The 23,610-nt window shown below is 37.8% G+C and overlaps 1 protein-coding gene across 1 annotated transcript; it reads right to left on the bottom strand.

Moving 5' to 3' along the window:
- Window positions 1-10,677: 10,677 nt before the first annotated feature.
- LOC116911704 (olfactory receptor 6P1) lies at window positions 10,678-11,631 on the bottom strand. Its single transcript, XM_032915668.1, has one exon. It carries the CDS (start codon window positions 11,629-11,631, stop codon window positions 10,678-10,680), a length of 954 nt encoding a protein of 317 aa, XP_032771559.1.
- Between the last annotated feature and the right edge of the window lie 11,979 nt (window positions 11,632-23,610).

Raw genomic sequence — 23,610 nt, 5'->3', positions numbered from 1 at the left:
CCCCATTTTGGTGTGATCTCCTTCTTCTTGGGTTTCATATGATCTGTGAGTTGTATCATGGGTATTCCAAGCTTCTTTTTGGATAATATGCACTTCTCAGTGAGTGCATACCATGTGTGCTCTTTTGAGACTGAGTTACCTCGCTCAGGATGGTATTTTTAAATTGCATCCATTTGCCTAAGAAGTTTATAAAATCACTGTTTTTAATAGCTGACTAGTACTCCATATGTGACTAGTACTCCATGTTCTGTATCCATTCCTCTATTGAGGGACATGTGGGTTCTTTGCAGCTTCCATCTATTATAAATAAGGCTGCTATGAACACAGTGGAGCATGTGTCCTTGTTATATGTTGGAGCATCTTTTGGGTATATGCACAGGAGTGGTATAGCTGGGTCCTCAGGTAGTACTATGTTCAATTTTCTGAGGAAACACCAGATTGATTTTCACCATGGTTGTATCAGCTTCAAATCACACCAGCGATAAAGGAGTGTTCCCCTTCCTCCACATCCCAACCAGCATCTGCTTTCACCTGAGTTTTTGATCTTAGCCATTCTGACTGGTATAAGGTGGGATCTCAGGGTTGTTTTGATTTGCATTTCCCTGATGACTAAGGATGTCGAACATTTCTTTAAGTGCTTCTCGGCCATTTGAGATTCCTCAGTTGAGAATTCTCTGTTTAGCTCTGTACCCTATTTTTTAATAGGGTTATTTGGTTCACTGGAGTCTAACTTCTTGAATTCTTTGTATATTTTGGATATTAGGCCTCTATTTGATATAGGATTGATAATGACCTTTTTCTAATATGTGGATTGCTGTTTTGTCCTATTGATAGTGTCCTTTGCCTCACAGAAGCTTTTCAATTTTATGAGGTACCATTTGTCAATTTTTGATCTTAGAGCACAAGCCATTGGTGTTCTGCCCAGGAAAATTTCCCTTGTGCCAATGTGTTCAAGGTTCTTTCCCACTTTATTTTCTGTTAGATTCATCATATCTGGTTTTATGTGGAGGTTCATGATCCACTTGGACTTGAGCTTTGTACAAGGACATAAGAATGGGTCAATTTGCATTCTTCTACCTGCTGACCACCAGTTGAAACAGCACCATTTGTTGAAAATGTTGTGTTTTTTTCTTACTGGATGGTTTTGTCTCTTTTGTGAAAGATCAAGTGACCATAGGTATATGGGTTCATTTCTGGGCTGCAATTCTATTCCATTGATCTACCTCCCTGTTTCTGTACCCATACCATGCAGTTTTTATCCCTACTGCTCTGTGATATAGCTAAACCACACAAAGACCCAATAAGGAAAGAGAACTTCAGACCAATTTCCCTCATGAATATTGATGCAAAAATAATCAATAAAATTCTTGCAAACTGAATCCAAGAACACATCAGAATGATCATTCACCATAAACTCTATTTTAAAAGAATAGGAATTCATTTAAAAATTAGTAACAGTCCCAGATTACAAAGGTGTAATGTGTCTAGGAACAACTAGTTATACACGTTTAGTTACTAATGCCATAAAAACTCCCAAAAGGAAGCTTGGCCGACCAGAGACAGGATGCAATATGCTTCATCTTTCAGTGGTCTTCAAGCTCACCGTTGATTTGTTGGCAGTGTTCTCTCTTACTGATCCATAGGGGGCTGGATGAGTTAGTCAGTACATACTTGTCAAGTGTCCTCTACACGTGGGAATTCACTCCTTTTGTAACTGGTCTTTTCACTCAGGTTTCTGTGGAAATGGTTTCACTGCTGTCAAGCATTTGCTTAAGAACCAGGGTGCTGCAGGCTCTGCTTCCAGTTTAAATGAAGTTGCCTGAGTGAAAACACCTCAATGCAGAAGCCTGTTTACAAAAGTTACCCAGTAGAAGGATCCCCACTGTTCCATTTCAGTACTCAAGATACTCCAGAGGAAGGCAAAACCTTAAATCCGTTCAACACAACCCTTGTTCTTAGGAGTTGCTGAGGGCAGAAACTATGTCATTCATTTCTTTTCAGTACAGTGTTCAGTGGAGACCTAAAATGGTTAAGCAGGAAATGAGAACTTCGTTTTCTTTGAATTGACTAATACATAGCTTAAATGCAGAGGAAGATAAGACAGGGTTGAGTCACTATAACATGGAGGGTGTGTGTGGAAAAGCTGCAGTTGCCCTTTCAGAATATTAAGCTTTAGCTACTGACAAAGGATCCCAACAAAGCATGGTCATTCTTTTCCTGTGAGAAAACTTAGAATAATTTCTTGTGAAAGAAGTTTCTAGAACTAGGTACTTATAGTGAAAAAAGAGAGAGAACTTTGTCTTTCTTTATTTTCTGGCAAAAAAAAATTAAATATTACACTAAAACCCACTAATATGTATATCCTACATTTGAGTTTACTGAGAAACTTTACAGTATTTGTAACAAGTCTGGAGGAGGCTAAATATTCTGGACAAGTGTTTCCTCCAATTTGGTAAGAAAAAGCAGAGTAACTTTTAAGAGACTGGGTTAATGCTTAAAGATGAGACTCATCACTTTCATTGTATTAGTATTTGATAACTCTTCGAACTGCACATTATCTATTTTGTCTCTAAGTTATACTCTTGAAGCAGACAAGCACACCTTGTTTTCTATATAAATTAAAAAATACAATTTATGCTTTCTTTTTAATGTAAGTTTTTCTTCGTTTTTCAGTTGAAATGAACTGCATTAATAAAAATATTTTTCTTATTTCTTTTAATTTTCAAACACTTATTATTCTTTCATAGATTGTATCCCAATGCAGTTTCTTCTCCCTCCCCACATCCACTCCTTCATTTTTCCTCAGCAGAGTTCTTTCATAATCAATTGTGATGAAAGTTATTACTGCTTTAAAAGAGAGACTTCCTGGACTATGTGCTATTTCTCTCTTCTCTACTTCATTACTTCTATTTTGCTTCCAGAGAACTTCCCTCAGTCTACACTCAGAACAAAACAAAATAACATCAAACACAGTAAAAGTAAAGCAAAGTGTCATAAAGTGTCAAAGTGACATAAAGTGAAATAAAATAATTCCAGCAGTAGCCACTGGAACAGAAAACATAGTGTCTGATGAAAGTCACTCGCGCCTCTGTCTGCCTAGTGAATTATAGGCACATACAGTGATCATCACAACTGCCAGGATAACGGGGCTAAATTTCATTTGGAAAACCAAAAAGCCACAAGGAAACCTATTGCTATAGAAACTTCTTAAACTATATGTATATAGTATGTGTATGTGTATGTGCATGTGTGTGTGTGCACACGTGTGTGTGCGTGTGTGTGTGTTATCCCTACTATACATCATATACCGCCAAATAGAACCCTCAGCACCAGCAGTAGGTTATTTGAAAAATCAGCTCTATATCACACTCTTCTCACCAAGACTAAGGATCTATGCATAAATAGGTAGAAATTTTGTAGGCACCAGAGATGGTAAATACCTTCAAGGAAACAGCACTTTCCAGGTATAGACAGACAAAAATGAACATGTGGATGCACAGAGACTATGATAGCATGCAGAAGGTCTGGACAAGCTGAACCCAGAAGGGGGAAAAGCATTTGAGAGAAGGGGAAGTGGATGTAAAGTCTCACCCCTCGCTAAGACAGTATTTATGATTGACAGCTGCTAAGAATGGGAAAATCAATTTTCTTCAATCAAATGACACTGGGTGTATCAATCATATTCCATAGCAGGCTCTATGCTCAGGAGTAGTCAGCCCAAACGAACTGGACTCCATGTAGGAGTGTGTGTATTTAAGTATTTTAAAAAATCACTTCAATGCAATTATCTCACTTTCCCCTTCCCTTTCCTTTCTGCACTTTCCCGATGGGAGCCACACATGCCTCTTCAAGCATCTTTACCTCCCAACTTACGCTCTTTCAGACTCCTGGCCTCTTTTTCTTTATTCTATGTTTTAAAAAGATTAATTTATTTTATGTATATGAACACACTGTAACTGTCTTCAGACACACCAGAAGAGGGCCCTAGATCCCATTACAGATGGTTGTGAGCCACCATGTGGTTGCTGGGAATTGAACTCAGGACCTCTGGAAGAGCAGTCAGTGCTCTTAACCACTGAGCCATCTCTCCAGCCTCTTTTTCTTTAATTGTTTCACATGTACACACACACACACACACACACACACACACACACACACACGCACATGCATACAAGTATGTATTCCTAAATACGTAAATCCAGCCTCCTTAATATGTATGCTGCTACTTGTATGTATATATTTTCAGTGAGATAATATTTTTTATTTGTTCATTTTAATGAGGAAAGAACATGGAGATGGGTGAATAAAGAGGTTGTGGGAAGACCTGGGAGGGGATGGAGTAAAGTGAGTAATATGGTCCAAATATATTACAGAATGTACAGCTTTAGCGAGTCTCATCGTGAGATTTCCTGAACTGACCTGCTTGATTTCCTGATCTCAGGAACTTTCAGCTGGATCTAGTCAGGACAGACATCAGAGACTATGGCAATCATTGGATGGTCTTCTTACAGCCAAACATCTCCCACCTTTCCCCTATCCCGCCTTCAAGATATCACAATGCTCATATTCAGTCTGAAGAAGTTATGAAGAGTCGTTGACCCAATGTCCTGGACTTGGGGGGGCTGAGGTTGGTTATACTGAGGTTGTATTTCTGGGGAAATTAAAAATGGTCATAATTTAACAGGGAAAATTAGCTAGAATTGATTGTGCCACCATAATCTCATTTGGTAGAAATCCTTATATTTGTTACTAAATTGAAATTATAACCTTTTACATTGGCACAGAATTTATTTGATACAAATTTAAAGTTTTCATTAGTACAAATTTCTTATCGATATAAAATTGAAATTAATATTGTTATTCTCATATAGACATTGAGCTTATACAACACATTTAAGAACAGAAAGCTTAGACCCATCCCTATAACTGCTATTATATACTAAGCTGAGATAACTAAACATATGAGTTAAGGACCAGATAGCAAATTCATGTTTCTGAGTTTACTGTTAGGATGTTTTCACTATAATTTATTAGAAATAGCTAAGAGTAGTTAACAGACAACAATCCAGATTACTTACATAAATAGATGGTTTTCAAAAAAGTCAGAAATCCACAAAATGTGACATTTAATGTTATTTATTCTTTTGTTGTTGAACCATATCTGCTCCTTACAGCTCCTCTTTTGTGGAATTCAAAGAAGAAATTGAGCATTGCTACCTCCAGGTAAGGTAATAAGATATTGTGGCTAGGTAACCACTGGGCAGAAATGGCCTATTTCATCTACAGACAAAATACTGTCCAAAAAAGGACACACTTACAGAATGGTCAACTGTTAATCTCTGTCAAGTCAGAATAATTAGTCTTTCAAAATTCTGTGTTACAAAGGTCTCTCAGATGATCCGGGGCCAGAAGGCTGAAGACTGATGCTCTTATGTGTTGCTAACAGGGGACTGAACAGGTTGTCTCTTCAACTTGTCTCAGTTTAGCAAGCCATGTTAGGCTTCCTATATTTTCAGATAGTATTGGTCGTACTCGGATTTCTGACGGGGTTGAAGACTAATTATAGTCTCATAGCCCACTCAGGCTATTTAACATTGAGAATGTATATTTAATTAGTTTTCAGATAGTATACAAGCTAGCCAAGACACAACATATAGATTTTAAGCCTTTCTTAAGCTAAGATAGATAGCCAAATGTACTATTTAATTGACAAAAATGATGGGCTGGGTGTTAGGTATTTTATACTTTATAATCACAAAATAGTAATAGTTGTGCTCAGCTTACATTTGACAGAAAAATCCTTTTGTAATTAGACAGAAGGGGTGAAGTGTAGACTGTTGTCTTCATACAGGTAAAGGTAGGCACAAGATAAGCCAAGTCCTGTGATTGGGCAGTGAAAAAGTAAGGCGGGCACAGTGTTTTGAGGGAGGAGAGAGAGAGAGGAGAAAAGAGAAGAACCAAGATGGAGGAGAAGGACAATGCAGATCTATGTGGTCTTAAAGGGCCACAGGTAGTTATGAATATTTCATAAGGGATGAATTTTTATAGGACAATGGGTTGTATCTAGGTGGGCAGTTTATATCATTATTAATTGGTTTAGAGTTTATTGTGTGATGTTTTGTGGAGTTAGAACTTAAAATATAACTCTGATTGATAAATTCCAAGCTTACTGAGTTTTGATTTTAACGGGTTACCTGGAGTTTGACTATAACCACAGACGGCAGATGCTGGGAACGTGAACAGAGTCTGCAGCAAGAGAGTTGCAAGAGGGTGGCTGCTGTAGGGCTCAGAGCGTAGCTGGTCACAGCATGGGATGGAGACTGGGAGCTTAGCAGTTGAGACGCTTTGCTGATAGAGATGAAAATACCCTGCAGATGCCATGGGACCCTATGGTGCCAGCACTAGCATGGGAGGATAGATTTTTTTATTTATTATTTACCACTACAGAAATATATTATACAAAAATCTCAAATCAACACAAATGTTATTAAACATTAAAATTAAAAATTATCATATCAGTCTATAATACAAAACAATTATAAAGCACTTTAATAGAGAAATTAAAGCTAAAATGATTAAGCCGATTCTCTAACCATAGTTTAAGAGTTGTTTTGACAAATGATCAATAAGATAGGTATATTGGTCAAAAAGTACATAATGATATTGAAAATGACAAAATGCTAAAATATTAATGGATCACGCAATTTAGAATTTGTGTTTAGAATGTGTTGACAAATGGGTTAACTATAATTTAATAATTACACATTCTAATTTATCATCATTAAATTATAAATTATAAGATTATTTCAATTTAATATATGGCTCAAGAATTTTAGTCACATTGTCAACTCCCATGTCTTAATTTAACCCTCATGATTATTTCTTTAATGATAACTGCTGTGGCTCCAAATCTAATCTCAGAAAGTGAAAATCAAACAAAGAAACAAACAACCCCACTGCTCTGTGCTGGCCTCGTCTTCTCAAGAAGATAGATCAGGATGGGATGGAGCTCAGTTGCTGTGGTGTTGGCTTAGCATTGTGTGAATCCTCTGGATTCAGTCCCTATTCTTCCATAGAACAGCTATGGTTGTGCGTACCTGCAATCTCAACACTCAGGAGGCAGAGATGGTTGAATTAGGTGTTCAATGTTGTCATTCACTACACAGTGAATTTGAGACCAAACAGATACATGAGACCTTTCCTCAAACAAAATGGATCCAGAAGAAGTCTTTTAGATGTTATGGAGCTGGGGTTATAGACTAATGTGAGCCATCTCTGTGGGGTTTTGGAATTGAACTTGGGTCCTTCCTGGGAACAAGTATTCTTAACTAACAAACCATTTTTCCAGTGAACTAATAGCAAGCCATTTGGATAGTACATGTGAGTTAAATGAACATTGAACAAAAATAGGATATTTAGAGACAATCCTGAAAGAAATAGTAAGAAACCCAATCCATCAACATCAATTAATATATGGTAAAAAAAAAAAACCCTTACAATTTTACAGAAAACAATGCAAGAAAATTCTTACTGGATAATGGGAATGATTGTCACAAGAGAAGAGCAGTTTTCATCGCAGATTTCCTTTTCCAGATCATCCTCTTATATAGTGAAAGCTTATCTATACAAGAGTATCAAGTATGGAAACTAGGCTAAAATGGCTAAGGAAAGAATCTTGTATTATGCTTGATATTCTAACAAAAACTTGTGATATATTTGTATCCCTTTTAAGAGGAGAAACTTCTTATATGAACTTTGGTGTCATTGTGTCCAGTACACAGATGTTAAGAATTGCAATGTCTTCTTGGTGAATTTTTTTTTCTTTGCTGAGTATGGACTGTCCTTCCATGATTAGTTTTGATTTGAAGTCTGTTTTGTCAGATATTAAAATGGTTACATTGGCTTGCTTAAGTCCAGTAGCTTGGAATGTAGTTTTCTACTCTTTTACACAAAGGTGATGTTTATTCTTGATATTAAGGTATATTTTCTTTGAATGCACCAGACGAATGGATTCAGACTTTGTCCTATTTTGATGCATTTTGTTATATCTTATTAATTATTATCCTTAAATGCTTGTTTATTTTCTAATGAGAGAGAGATACTGGGTAGATTCAGATGGGAAGGGAAGTAGGGAGGAACTGGGGGGAGTAGAGGGAAGTGAAAAAGTAACCAACATATGTTGGATAAAACAAAATCTACTTTTAATAAAACAGAGAGAAGAAACTTCATTTGCTCAACCCAATGACACCTTTGCATCATTTTGTATTCTATAATTAGAAATGCTAAACTTATTAATCAGGTTACTACCTTTACAAATAGTTACAAGGATTCCTGGATCTCTGCTTTCCATAAATGTCTTAAAAAATACAACTCTTTAATATTTGAGTGTGTTTAGTACACAGTTGACAAGAGGGAAATAAAAAAAGCGTAGATTGATATTAACATTGATGAAAGGATGATAATAATGAACCTTTAACATCTAATGAATGCTTACTGTTAGTTAATTCTGTTATAGTCCAGCTTCTCTTAGTATCTGCAACACAATCCAAAACACTACTGAACTCTGTGGTTGGCATCAAAGGGACTTGGAGAAACATAGAATAGGAAACCAAACAACTCAACATATTAGTTTGTCTTACACGGAAAGGCCAATAACAGCTGGCAACAGGCAAAATTGCTACTCAAGATCTTAACTAATAATATAAGGTCTGTACAAAGGAGTGTAGAATCCAATTTGACTTCAACTCCATAAGAGCCAATATTGCTAAGGAACCAAAGCATTTCTCTACAGAGATTCTAGACCTCAGTGAAATGACAAAGAGACAAAAGTAGTTGAAGATAGGATTTCTTTTTTTTTTTTTTTTTACACTTCCCCAGTTGGTCAGTTACAGATCTGTGTCATTTGTAATATTGTCTAGCAACATTTATCAGGTTTCCAAGCCATTGAGGATAGGAAATTAGTCTCCAGTATCCATAAAGAAGTCTATCCACAGAGAAGAAAATTTTTCCAATAATCCTTTGCATACCACATTTATTTAGTATTCACAAGTATGAGGTAGTTGGCATTATTTTCCTGATGAAGGAGATTTTTGAATAAAGATTTAAATTTTCTTGCTTATGATTCCTGAGTAGCAACTCTAGGATCAACCTGGTATTTGTTGTTTCTAGAGTTTGGACTTTTCATCGTAAACTCCATGCTTTCAAGAACTCTATAACAGGGACTGCCTCAGAAACTGAGTCACATATAGAGAAGAGTTTAAGGCTTCTTTCAATTCTGCTGTCTTAGGTAGGTCAGAATACTTGTTGCTGATTTTATTGATTTTCCATAAGTATTGAGTATTTTCTTTCTTTTTTTTTCCTCAGTGACTACCCCCACTCCTACCTCAACACATACAGCCTAGCTTGGTATAGGCACATGTATACAGACAATCTGTGTGGTAATGGGATGTGTTCAATTTGATATTTATTTTATTCTTAGTTCCACTGATTTGGTTCAATGCACAGAAGTTTGAGTAAATAAATTTGTACATCAGATGGAGGTGACTTCATGTCTAAAATGTTCAAACAGCTTTCCAAAACTCAAAAGAATTTTGTAGAATATCTACACTTTAGGGTATAAAGGTAAGGCATCCTATTCAGAACAGAAAAGTCTTTAGCTAGTTTCTGGATCTCAGATATTTTCTTGTGTTACATTGTTTTCTCTTTTCATCCTTTGACTAGGGGTGAAATTACAAGTATTTGATAAATACTGTGGTCTGGGCAGTACTAGGTGGCCTAGAATAAAAGCATTCTCACACATTTTGCTGACTACTTCATCAATATCCACTAAACCAACCCACTTCATATCCTCCTGAGGTTCAAAAAGAGCGATCACAAAGGCATTTAGCCATCTTGATGTACATGTGACTGAATACTAACATCTTGACTGTCAGTAGCTTTGAGATCTGTAGAAATTAAGCCTATAAGAGTTCATAAAATTTATTCTTAGATTATATATGTTATATACTTTTACAATTTTAATAGAAATAGAGTTTGAAAATATGGATCCTTGAAGACTGTTTTTTTTCCAGATATTTAGACATAGAATAATAAGCTTGACATAAAGCAGAGAATCTCAAACTGGTCATGAAACAGTTATTCCTAGGCAGTCTTGAAATGAGTAGGGTTATGATAGACATACCTGAACAGACTCTTCACATATTTTAGGGAATCCAGTTTTTAAATAAAGATTTTATTAAAGTTTTTACACCATATTTTCCATCATAGTTTTTCCCTCCCCAACTTCGCCTAGATCCTTACTTCCTCCTTATGCACCCTACATCATGCTCCTTTCAATGTCTTTCTCCCTGAACCTTCCAAAGCAAAATCAAAGCAAATGGAAAACAAGTAACACAAAATGCAAGCAAACCCAAACCCTGAAGTGAAAAGGCATGGTATTAGGACTCTTCGCTGGAAGTCTTGCACCATAGCTAATTCTTGTGTTTCTAATCCAACCTTAGTTTGGAAATGTTTGCACACAATCAATGGTTTATTAGTTTTTGTATGTATTAGGAGGATCCCAGAGAGTATTTGAAGTATTGACTAATTGACACTGATATTCCTTATAGTGCCATTCTGTGACTGATAGCCAAATCCTTAGTATGACTTCTTTTCCTCTCTGCTGAGATCTGTCACACATCAGTCTGGATCTTCTCTTTGATGGTGGCATCTTCCCAGCATGGTCTTCCTGAAGGCTTCCTTCACCTCTTTATTTCTTAAGCAGTAGATGGCTGGGTTGAGGAACGGGACAATGACAGTGTAGAGCACAGAGATGATCTTGTTGTAGTTGAAGGTGTACATGGCTCGGGGCCGTGCATAGGTGAAGAGAGTAGAGGAGTAATAGATGACAACCACTGCCAGGTGGGAGGTGCAGGTGGAGAAGGCTTTGTGGCGTCCCTGTGCTGTAGGGATCCTCAGGATGGCTACAATGATGGCAGCATATGAGGAAACCACGCCCACTAAAGGCAACAGAATCATTACCAGTGCCAGCAGGAAGTCTACCAGCTCTGCTTGCTCCTTGTCTGAACAAGTGAGGTTGAGCAGTGGGGAGATATCACAGAAAAAGTGGTTGATGATATTGGGCCCACAATAGGATAACCGAGAAATGAAAAGTAGCTTCATCATGGAACTGAAGAACCCACTGCCCCAAGAAGCAGCTGCTAGGCGAGTAGCCAGCCTAGGAGGCATCAGACTAGGGTAACGGAGGGGTTCACAGATAGCCAGATAGCGATCATAGGCCATAACTGCCAAAAGGACACACTCAGTGCAGGCTAAGGCAATAAAGAAGTAGAGCTGGGTCATGCAGCCTCCATAAGAGACTCTACCGTCCTCGGTAAGGAAGGCTCCCAAGAGTCTGGGAATAGTAACATTGATGTACCATAGTTCCAGGAAGGAGAGGTGACTGAGGAAAAAGTACATGGGGCGATGGAGGCTTGGGGTGAGCCAGATCGTAGAAACAATGAGCATATTTTCCAGTAATGTCAACAGATAAATCGCAAAAAAGAAAACAAAGAGGAGTGACTGGAAGGGTGGAGCAGTAGGAAACCCCACCAAGACGAACTCCTCCACATGGCTTCTGCTCAGATTACTCATGGCCCCAGTCCACTTGAATGCCTGCAAAAGTAATAGGAATGATGCCAAGAAGTGCTTGCTGACAGGAACCTGAGATGGATGTCTCCTGAGAGGCTCTACCAGAGCCTTACCAATACAGATGAGGATGCTTGCAGCTAACCATTGGACTGAGCATGGAGATCCCAATGGATGACTTAGAGAAAGGACTGAAGGAGCTGAGGGAATTTGCAACCCCATAGGAAGAACAACAATATTAACTAACCAGACACCCCAGAGCTCCCAGATACTAAACTACGAACCAACGAGTACACATGGAGGGACCCATGGCTCCAGCCACATATGTAGCAGAGGATGACATTGTTTGGCATCAATAGGAAGAGAAGCCCTTGATCCTGTGAAGACTTGTTTCCCCAGTGTAGGGGACTGCCAAGGCAGTGAGGTGGGAATAGGTGGGTGGGAGTGGGAGAATCCTCAAAGAAGAAGGGGAAAGGGATATCTGAGGGGGGACTGGAACAGGAGATAACATTTAAAATCTAAATCCATAAAATATTCAATAAATTAAAAAAAATAAAGGCTAAAAGGCAGGTGCATCAAAGCAGTAACAACTTTGAACAGGTTACAAGCCTGTAGATGTTCAACTATTCAAGATATTACCAATTCTTACTTTATGTTTCCCCCTTCACTGTTCAATTTCAAGGGAAGCATTCTTGCTCTTGAAGATGATACTCAGTAACTAATGACCTCAACTACATTAAGTATTCAGTGAGTGCCAGCTTAGAGACTTCAGAATTGCTTTATTATTTTGAGTCTAAATTTTCAATAATTTTAAAAATCTTTGATATGCTCATCTCTCACTTTCCTCAGGAACAACTACCACCCTCCAAGCCCCAGAGCACTTTTACTCAATGTTTATCAGATGAAATAATAAAAGGACATCAAGGCAGATCCTTGGAACTTGTCACTGAAGAGAAATTGACTAGGAGGTTGTGAAAACCCAGTGATTTCTGGAGTTACAGCATAAGAGAGCACAGCAGGAAGAAGTGTTTTGAAATGTGTTCATTACACTTAGAGAAACAATCCAGAACAGAGATAAGGAAATACTCTGAAAAGAGCTTCATTTAATCTTTTTTGAGGTCATTCCTTGTTCCAGAGTCACAATGTTTCATTCTTAGAACTAGTTTGGTGGGCTGTCCATATCAGACAGAGCAGTGGTTCTTGTCCTCCTATCTAATCAGGAGAATGAGGCAGGAAGATTGAAGCCAAGAGTGCAGGACTAGCTTGGAGAACAAAGTCAGATTTTCTATAAAAGAAATGTAAAAGTCGTGTGTTATATTCACATATCCACATGATCACACATTCATACACACACACACACACACACACACTCATACAAACATACACACTCATGTACACATACACATGTAAGCACACGCACATGCACACAAACACACACTCATGTACACCTGTAAACATATGCATACACACACACACACGCACACACACACACACACACACACACACACACACACAGCTAAAGCCAAGCTTATTGGGGAGTCAAAACAAAAACTTTGCATGTTCTAATCCCTGGAACCTGTGACTATTAAAAGGAGCTTTGAAAATGTGATTGAATGAATAATTTAAATTACTAGGTGCCAGATGGAAAAATTGTCCTGAATTAACAAGGTGCCCTTACATCCTATCACAGGAGACTTTAAAGGAAGGCTAGAAAGAAATACGAGACCGACCTACAGATGAGAAGACAACGTAAGGATGGAACACTGAGAGATTTGAAGATGTGGCTGCTCTCAAGGATTATAATGATTTGGCTACAAACTCAAAGATGCCAAAAGGTGCCAGAAACTAGCAGAGCTAAAGAATAGTTCTTTCCCCAAATTTCTAGAAGAATCATGGCTCTTCTAGTACCTTGACATTAGAAAAGTGGTACGGATTTCAGACGTCAAACACCAGACTCTGAGAAGTAAATATAGTTTTGCACCCCGGCTTCCATGGTAATGATATGGTAAGTGACCACAGGAAACTGACAAGCCTACAAAGTTGGTCATCTTGCTCTAGCTGTCCATTCTGCTATGCTTCCCTAGTCTCCTGTCAACACTGCCAGAGACCTGACTTCCTTAGTGGACTCTTGGGAAAGTTGCAACTCTGACTTAAGGTAGCGTTTTACAGTTGACAGGAACATTTCATTATCAGTTGGATGTAAGCAACTGATCCTACCTCTAAGCAACTGTAACCCTAATCTTACCACAATGGGAATACCAATCTAAATGAAACAACTATGTCACCTCTTCCCCTATTCAAATCATCTAAATATTGAGGCTGTGATTTCCTTTAATACTTTTTACATTATGTAAATGAACATAAATAGTAATAGTAACAACCTTTGTATTATAGGCATCACAATATAGGACATTTTATGATATTTTGTAATTGTAGTTCTTTTATGGATTTATCTATGTGGGTCTCTCTTTTTGTTTTTTTGCTGTTTTTGTTGTTGTTTTTGTACTGTTGAGATGACAAATACTTTATAAAAGACTTTCCTCTAGTTGTTATATAATTAGCATCCTTTTAGCCCAAACAGTATAAATATTTGTCAATGTTTGAAAAATTATATTAGGCAAAATGTTAACATTTTATTGAAAACCCATCTTCTACTAATGTGAATTGTCGTTTTTATATTTTTATATGCAACTATGACTGCATATTATCCCAAATGAGGAAAATTCCAGCATTAATTCTACTCTTGCATCTCACGGTAGAATGCTAAATGCTGGTAAACCCACTCCCCCAGGTGACACTAATGGCCCTGAGAGTGAAAGTGACTTTTCTGTAGCAATGACACAAAGTAATTTCAACGTTTTATTAGTTATATGCAGAAATCACACAGTAATCCGTCATCCAAACTGTTTGTATTGATCTTTTAGCTGACAACTGGTTTGGCTCACAGGAAGAATTTGCTACTTCATTATCTGTCCTTCACTGTTTCTCTGCTGATTGGCCCTGACACTAACGTACACTCTGGGGCACTTTCAGACCATAACGCACAATTATGCCATTTCTCATCAAGAAGAAGAAATTGTTTTTGAACAGGGAAGTTGGAAAGAGAAACAGCTCTCTCTCAAGTAGATTGATTTTTGGAAGTGTGCAAAAGACAGTTGGATGAGGACCAGGGGACAATTCCTTTGGTACTGTTCCTTACCTTGATCTTGGGAAATTATCTGTAGCTCAGAGTGCCTATTAGCCTCAACCTGGAAAACAGTGAAATGATGGGCTAGATGCTTTCGTGAGTGCGGAAAGCCTTAGAGCCTGTCCAGAACAAGGTGGCAAAGTTCAGATGCCAAAGAAGCCAGAGCAGAGGGAGGTTTGCTGAGGAACAGTGTTTTTCATTGCCCTGTACCCAGCATACACGGCAGTATATGAGAAGCAATAAATCCCTACCAAATGTCAGTGGAACATGACACACACATATACATTACATTATCTCATGTAGCTTCATTCATATACATGTTTTATAAACTTAAAAAAATGAGACAAACACAAAATGTAATTGTTGGTCTCAGCACTGTATAAAATTTAGTTGAAAGTTCAACTTGGCTAGGGTCATCTGAAATACAGAGTAAAAAGTAGTTGGAAGTGCAGTGAGAGCAGGAAAGAGCTCAGGACATCCTTCTGTTCTCCCGTTCACAAGTTCACCTTCCTCCTGAAGTCCACCATGACTTAAGTTATCTGTTGAATTCAAGGCAAGCCAGCCCCAGCACATAGGCTGCATTGTGCTAAAAGGTGCCTATGGTTCTAACTCTCACCTCTTCCTCAGTGACACTTAATATCCTCTTCTGAGGCTGGCATCAGGATCCTGTTTGCTATTCAGGCAGGCCAAGGACTTCCTATCCAGGCAAGGCAAGTTTGACCTATGTTACAAACTGGATATATTTCCCTCTCTTCTCTACAGTATGCTCTGTGAAGAGGCTGTCCTACGCAGACTCTTAAGGACAGGATTCAGGTTACTTCCTCTGAATCTGTCTGTGGATGTTAACCTCATGATTAGTTCTCTTTCTCTCTCTCTCTCTCTCTCTCTCTCTCTCTCTCTCTCTCTCTCTCTCTCTCTCTGTGTGTGTGTGTGTGTGTGTGTGTGTGTGTGTGTGCATGAGTGTTCTGTTTCTGTTTTTTAAATGTTTGCTCTCACTTCTGGGAACCCCTTACTTCTTCCTTACATCTTCCCACTTGCACTCCAAACATGTCACAATAACAGGTCTGCACCCTGCTATCTGGACATGACAGGACAGATGAGCCTGAAGTTTCAACTGTCATGTTGTCAATATCTTGAAATACACTCTACTCATCAGAGGACTTGCATTTTAAGTAGAAATTAATAATGGTGTGAATAGTGATGGGGGCATCTTGAGTATCCATCCCAATACACTTCCTTGTTGAGAATAATTTGCCCACAAAGTGAATCAATTCATTATTTTATAGTAATAGTAATAATAATAATAATAATAATAATAATAAAATAATAATAATGATAGAACAAGAAGCTTGGTGATTCCATAGATGTTTGGACCTGAAAATACAAGAAGTCACTTGATCCAAATTGGCTATTTATAACAGCAAACCTGGCTGTATTTTCATCCAGCCCCCCAACTTCCTGCATGCTACAAGATTGAAATTTTAACAGCCTATTTCTCTGCCTCTGATGCCTCTGCACAGGGAGTAAGTCTTCATCCAGACACACAGAAAACAGAGCCCTCCACACAGAAACACTGTTTCCAGAGAAATCTAAAATTATTGGTTTTTCAGTTTTCCTTCAATTCTTCTGTTGATAAATACAAAGTGAATAGCGATGCTCTAGCAAATGATATAGTGGATCTGTAACTGAGGAACATTGAAGTCATTAACATAAAGGAGAAGTACCAATGGAATGTACGAGCCTGAGTTAGGCTCTGAGAACTTTTTATGTGCTAGCAATTCAACAATGCAATGAGCCGAAGGACCTTTATCTCTACTTATGACTAACATAGAAGGATGGTATTTAATTTTAAAAATCATACACCTGGGACATTGTGAGTCTGATAGTAACTTGGATGACCCTGTCGTGTATATAGGGGAGCAAACCTCACTTCTATCTTGTATCTATTATTCTCCAGGAAAATGAAACAAAAAATAAAAGTTAAGTTTTGACAACTGATGAATGGTAGACTTTATCAACGTGTAATTAAAAGTATTCTGTTCATATACAGACATAATTAGGTATAGCTTTAGGCCTGGGGATACTTTCCTTTAAGCATAAAATATCAGTTCTTGCCTTTCATCACTGTTTTTATCTTTTAAAATTTCCCCTTCAATTTTCTATCCTGTCCAATATTCTTAGAGACCTTCGGAGTTTTGATACTTTCTTACTTAAATATGTCCTTTATGAAATGCACATACAACCACAGTAAGGTGTCATGTGACCACAGTTAGAATGGATAATATTATTGAAACAGAACATGCACAGACATCATGCGCATGCATGCACGCGTGCACACACACACACGCACGCACACATGCACACACACACACGATTATATATAAACAAAGTAGGAAATTATCCAACTACATAAAAGAGGAAAGCTATCATTTCAGCAAAATGGAAAAATTAGCTGGCACAGGAAGACAAATGCTGCATGTGTTCCTATATATATGGAAGCTAAAAATGCTGACCTCAAAGTAGAAGAGAATGAAAAAGTACAGTGAGAAAGAGAGCAGAAGGAAGTTTTGATAGTGAATACCTAACATGATTTGATAGAATCAATAGGATCTAATGTTCTACAGAACAGTGGGCTGACTATTGTTGACAAGAACCTATTACCAATTTAATGAAAAACTATAGAAAAGAGTTCCAAGTCTCCAAACACAATGACATGATAAGTAAATGATAATTATCCTTCTTAATCAATTTTTACACATTGTATACATGTGTTAAAATATCATCTCATATTTCATGAAATATCATCATTGCATTCCATTATAAAAATGTAAACATGTCTATACCCAGGAATATACTTACACTAGTGAACACTTTAAAAACATTTATTCTTTGCCATTTTCATAATTGTAAACATATAGGTCTAAGGTATCTCAGTAGGGCACTCACTATGAGAGGTTGAATGACTAAGATTCATCAGAATTTAAGCAGCCTGGATTGTCAGGGAAAATCAATGGCTTTTTGACCTCATGAAAAGTGTAAGGAATGATGAAGGGCCTGCATAATGATGTATTTTCTTGAGATACTCACCTCTCCTCTCTCCTGTCCTTTAGGTTTCTGTCTTCCTCATTTATTTTCTTTGTGTCTTCTGATATTTGTTATGTCTGGTTCCTTGCTCCTTCTGAGCAGGCAAAGTCTATTACTAGTCCCCTTCAGTAGACATGACACTTCATCATGGAATTAGGGTCATTTGTGGCAGGACAGGACAGGACATGACAGGAAAGAGGTTGAGCAGATTGGGCTCCCAAGCCAACCGGAGTGTCAGTAGCCAGTTCTTATCAATAGGGCTGTCCCTCCTCCGGGATATGGCCCCTGAAGACATATTGTCATGGTGACCTATGTTTCTCCAAGAAGTCTGTCCAAGTCACATACCTCAGGGAAATTTTTTTCCTAGTGCACACGTGATAGTGTGAGTCCTAACAGAACTTAGGCCTGCAGCCAGGTATTGGATCTTCATGTCGCTTCTCAAATTCTGATGTCAGACGGACTGGAGAAGCAAATGTTTAGGGAACCTCAAGTCTAAATTTCTCTTTAAAAGGAGATGATGAAGTAAGAGAGTTGTGGATGGATGGATTCTCACAGACTCTATTTGGGTTTTGAGGACATGATCATTTGTCAAACTTGTTCGTCTTTGGATCTTACCATCTGTCCACCTATGGGTTGGAGATGTGTGCTTTGTTTTCCTAACATAGTCACCAGCTGAATAAGGGAAATGTCCTTTCCTGCTTACATTTCTATTCCCCCAAGACCTGTTTCTAGATAAAACTGGCCTAGGAAGACAGATAGTGTAGACCTCAGAATAAGTGGGTGAGAATGGCAGAGGTATCTGCAGACTGTTGATTCCGAGCTCTGACCTGAGGAAATTTATGAATGTGATGGATTCCTTCTCCCATAACTCAGTATTTCTTGACTGGTGCTATGGGTACATGGCTTTTTGGCTTTGTGGCATACTAAAACTATCACAGATGAAGTAGCTTACCTCTTGAGATCCAGGCTAAGAGTACGAATCATTTATCTATCACGCCATGTTAAGGGAAGAGTGAGTTGTAATAAACACATTCTTGATCTTCTCTGAAGTAACAAACGAACGCTTCCTGTGACTTCAAAACAGTCGATATGCTAACACAGTCAAGTGGTATAAGGACATCACTGCATGCAATGGAATTTACCCACACCCACTAGTGGTTTTGTTGATGATAAGGAAGCTGAAAAATTCTTATCATTAAGTAAAGTAAAGCAGTGCTATTCAGGAGCCTATTATGATGCTGGTGTAAATGATCATAATACATTGCTAGTTTCATGAAAGGTTAGTACATAAATTGTGTGTATTGCATACTTCATAATGACAGCAAATGACTAGCTGGCTTATTTACTTCATCATAACCCCAGAGTGTATTTCTTTTATATATATTTTGAAGCCAATATTGATAATAAACACTATGCCAGTAGAGTTTGTGTGGTTTTCCTATTACACTTTTTGTCATTTTTATTTTCAGTGCTAGAGATTGAACTCAGAGCCCGAGACACACTCAGCTTATATTATACCACTAAGATCCCCCCAGCCATTATTATTTTAGAATTTTCTGGTACATGTGCATAATGAAAGTTTTATACAAATAGCATACATGTTGTACCTATAGCAGCCTCAGATAGCTTCTGTTTTCTACATCTCTTGATTTATTTATGCCACCTAGGCTTGTACAATTACTTAAAGTCACCTAATGGAGTGTTTATCAAAAATATGCAACCCTTGTTAAGTGATACACAGCTACAGTTCTTATTGACAGATTAGGTGAGACTGTATGGAACTGAAACTTTAGAGTTATGTCTGAGGCTTTAGTCCAGTCTTTCTCAACCTTCCTAATGCTATGATTTTCTTTAATAGTTAACATTTCAGCTCCTCATTGACGACTACCCAATCATCAAATACTACTTCATAACTATAATTTAGCTACCATTCTGAATAGTAATGTAAACATCTGATATGCAGGATATCTGATATACAACCCCTATAAAAAGGGTTGTTCAGATTCCAAAGGGGTCTTGAGTCAGAGGTTCAGAACCTCTGCTTAGCCTAATATGGAAAGATGACAACAACTCTCAGAGAGACATAGATAAAGCACAAGAGAAAAATCAGTAGGTCTTGTCTAACACATGGAGTGTAAATAAGAGGTAGACTCATGCTGCCATTGCTTAGAAATGTTAACTTGGGCCTAAGATTTAATAACTGTAAAGGATCGTATTTGTTATGCTTACCTAGAGGAAGAGGGGCCATGGCAGAGAAGGGTGGAGGGGATGAAAAGGAAAAAGTGAACCAGTAAAGGATGAACAAGAAATATTTGAAAGAGGGACTTTGACTGACAGAAATATAAGAGTTCAGAATTTATCCAGAAGAGGAAATCACAGGACTCGGAAAGAGACAAGAGTCTAGTGTAGTGTTCTGGAGGTTAAAGAACTAGATGTTTCAAGAAGTGAGGATGTGTACAAATGGGAGGAAATGTTTTCAGTAATTGAACAGGTAGACCTACTTTAAGCTTCTTCCTGTTGGTGTAAGTCATATACAAATCCCTTTTATTGGACATTTGTGATCTGTCCCATGATCTGCACTGTGGGATTTGGTCTAGGATCTCCATGGAAACCTATCTATACACATTTACATCCCAGACATAGAGTGCTTGGTATAGTGGTTGGCCATAGACCTCTCCTCACCTTCTTGTATGATGAAAATCATCTAAGTTTATTTATAATTCTTTACACAGTGTAAACAATATGCAACCATTAGTTTAGATTATCTTTTATTTAGATTTTAAGGTATTTATTGCTATATGTATTATTTTACTGTTTTCCACATAATTTCTTTTATATTTAAATTACTTTTTTAATTTATTTTTTAAAATTTGGTTTGATAGCTATGGGCATTTTGTCTGTGTGTGTGTTTGCATTTTTCACATGTTCCTGGTACCAGGGCAGGACAGAAAAATAATCTTTGTAACACAACCTGTCTACAATCTGTATTGACAAGACAGTAAGTGATAGTTTAATCAAGATGGACTATTTATGTGTCTGCAGTCATCGGTTGCTCTCTGTAGTCATTCTATCTGGTCTTCAAGAAGGTGATGTGCACTATATAAAGCAGAGAGGGTGTTTGCATCACAGTTTGGAGGCTACAACAGCATTAAAACATTCCATCTATTTTGCCTCTAGTGAGGGAATTACTACAGGGTGGAAAGCACTATAGAAGACACATTTGAAAAAAGACAGGAGAGTGAGATGCCACATAGGGAGACAGGAAGTAGAAAACTAGAGTGGCCAAAGCTGCTATTCATATAGCAAGCAGCTCATGGAACTAACACAGTCCAATAGGGCATGACTCTGATGATGAAACATTCATCTACTTGTGGAGTAAAATCTCCGTGACTAAACCATTTCATCAGGTTCCACCTCGTAGAGAACTTCCTTTTCCATCTCAACTTTGACATACTGAAAAAGGGGGATACACTATCCAAACTTAAACCTGTAGGACTAAGTCATGTACACACAGAAGGAGACTATAATAGTGACATTTACATTTCTGCTTATTTTGAACTTACATTTTTAAATAGCCTCTCTTTAAAATCAAGCTAATAGAAGAAGTGACAAAAATGGACACATATATTTGTGTTTTGAATATTCATGGTTGTCTTTATCCATAATACCTTTTATGTAAGGTTTTTTTTTCTCTTTTTCTTTTTTTCTTTTTATTTTTTCCAGAGCTGGGGACCGATCCCAGGGCCTTGTGCTTGCTAGGCAAGCGCTCTACCACTGAGCTAAATCCCCAACCCCTTATGTAAGGTTTTGAATAATATTTTATTTATTATTGATAATCTCATACATGTATACAATGTATGTCGATCACATCATTACCTCTAGAGCCCCCTGGGATCTCCCAACATGTTTCCTCTATGAACATCATGCCTTCTTTCTTTTCAAATTAATAACCCACTAAGTCCAATTAATTATGTCTACATGTGCATAAGTGTAGGGCAATCTACTGGGACTTGAGCATGCTATAGTGATGACACTCTCAAATGTATCTGACTCTTTTCTCAGCAGCCATCAACTGGCAATGACTTCTTAGTTAGAGGTGAGAAACTGGAAGCCCCTGCCCTATCTTTGTTGCTGTGTTGATTGGCTTGGTCTTATGCAGATATTCTGATCTTGTGTAGGCCAATGAAGCTGTCATAAGTTCATGTGTGATAGATTCATGGCATGTCTAGAAGACAGCATTTCAACACATTTCTCCTAATCCTAGCTCATGTATGAGTTCAATTTCCTCTTCTGTAATGTATTCTGAGCTTTGGATGAGGTAAGTTGATAGAGATGACCACCTAAATTTGAGCAAATAGTGTAATATATAGTTTCAGTAGTTTCTTTTTCTTTATTAAAATAAATGTTTTTCTCATATAAAATATTCTGATTGTTTTCCCCTCCCTCGACTCCTTCTAGTTCTCCCACTTTTATTACCATTCAGATCAATGTTCTTTCTGTTTCTAGTTATAAAATAAAAAGATTTCTAAGTGATAATACATAAAAATATAATAAGATAAAATTAACACAAAATTTAACAAACAAAAGAACCCAAGAGAAGGAACAAAAAATATTAAAAAAAAAACCCTCCTCCAAATAAAACAGAGACCTACTCATTTACATTCAGGAATCACATAAAGAAACTAAGTGACACTTTTCATATACGTGCCAAGGACCTGTTCCAGATCCATGTACATAAATAACTGTGAGTTCTTCCACAATCTCTGTTAGTGCATATGAATTTTGATCATGTTGATTTAGAGGGCTTTTGTTTACATGGTGTCCTCCACTCTCTCTGGCTTTTACATTCTTTCTGCTTCCTCTTCATCAAGGTTCTCTGAGTCCTGAGGGGAGACTTTTTAAAATTTTATTTTCCTTGGCTATTTTATGTATTTACATTTCAAATGTTATCCCCTTCCCCCCTTTCCCCTCCCCCCCTTTTCCCTACCCACATTCCCCTTTTTCTTTGAGGATGCTCTACTCCTACCCACCCACTCCAACCTCAACACCCTGGGGAAATGAACCTTCACAGGAACAAGGGCTTTTCCTCCTATTGATGTCAGACAATGCCATTCTCTGTTCTATATGTGACTGGAGCCATGGGTCCTTTCCATGTGTACTCATTGGTTTCTGGTTTAGTCTCTGGGAGTCTAATGGGGTCTGTTTAGTTGATATTTTTGTTCTTCCTATGGTATTGCAAACCCCTTCAGCTCCTTAAGTCTTTTCTCTTTTTGTTCAGTTCAATGGTTAGTTGCAACCATTGTCATCTGTATCACTAAGGCTCTGACAGAGCCTCTCAGGAGACACCCATATCTGGCTCCTCTTAGCTAGCACTTTTTGGCATTAGCAATAGTGACTGCGTTTGGTGGCTTCCTATGAGATGGATCCCCAGGTGCGGCAGTGTCTGGATGACCTTTTCTTCAGTACCACCATTTTTCTCTGTATTTTCTCCTGTGAGTACTTTGTTCTCCTTTCTCAGAAGGAGTGAAGCATCCACATTTTCGTCTTCCTTCTTCTTGGGCTTCATATGATCTATGAATTTTTTCCTTAGGTATTCTAAGCTTTTGGACTAATATCCACTTTTCAGTGAGTGCATACTATGTGTGTTCTTTTCTCACTCAGGATTATCTCACTCAGGTTGATATTTTCTAGTTCCATCCATTTGCCTAAGAATT

This window comes from Rattus rattus, chromosome 10 (assembly GCF_011064425.1).
Source record: "Rattus rattus isolate New Zealand chromosome 10, Rrattus_CSIRO_v1, whole genome shotgun sequence".
NCBI classification, from domain to species: domain Eukaryota; kingdom Metazoa; phylum Chordata; class Mammalia; order Rodentia; family Muridae; genus Rattus; species Rattus rattus.
This window is presented reverse-complemented; position numbering and strand designations above follow the sequence as displayed.

Excerpts from the sequence above, each read along its gene's own strand:
- LOC116911704 (XM_032915668.1), bottom strand. The coding sequence starts at position 11,631 with ATGAGTAATCTGAGCAGAAGCCATGTGGAGGAGTTCGTCTTGGTGGGG.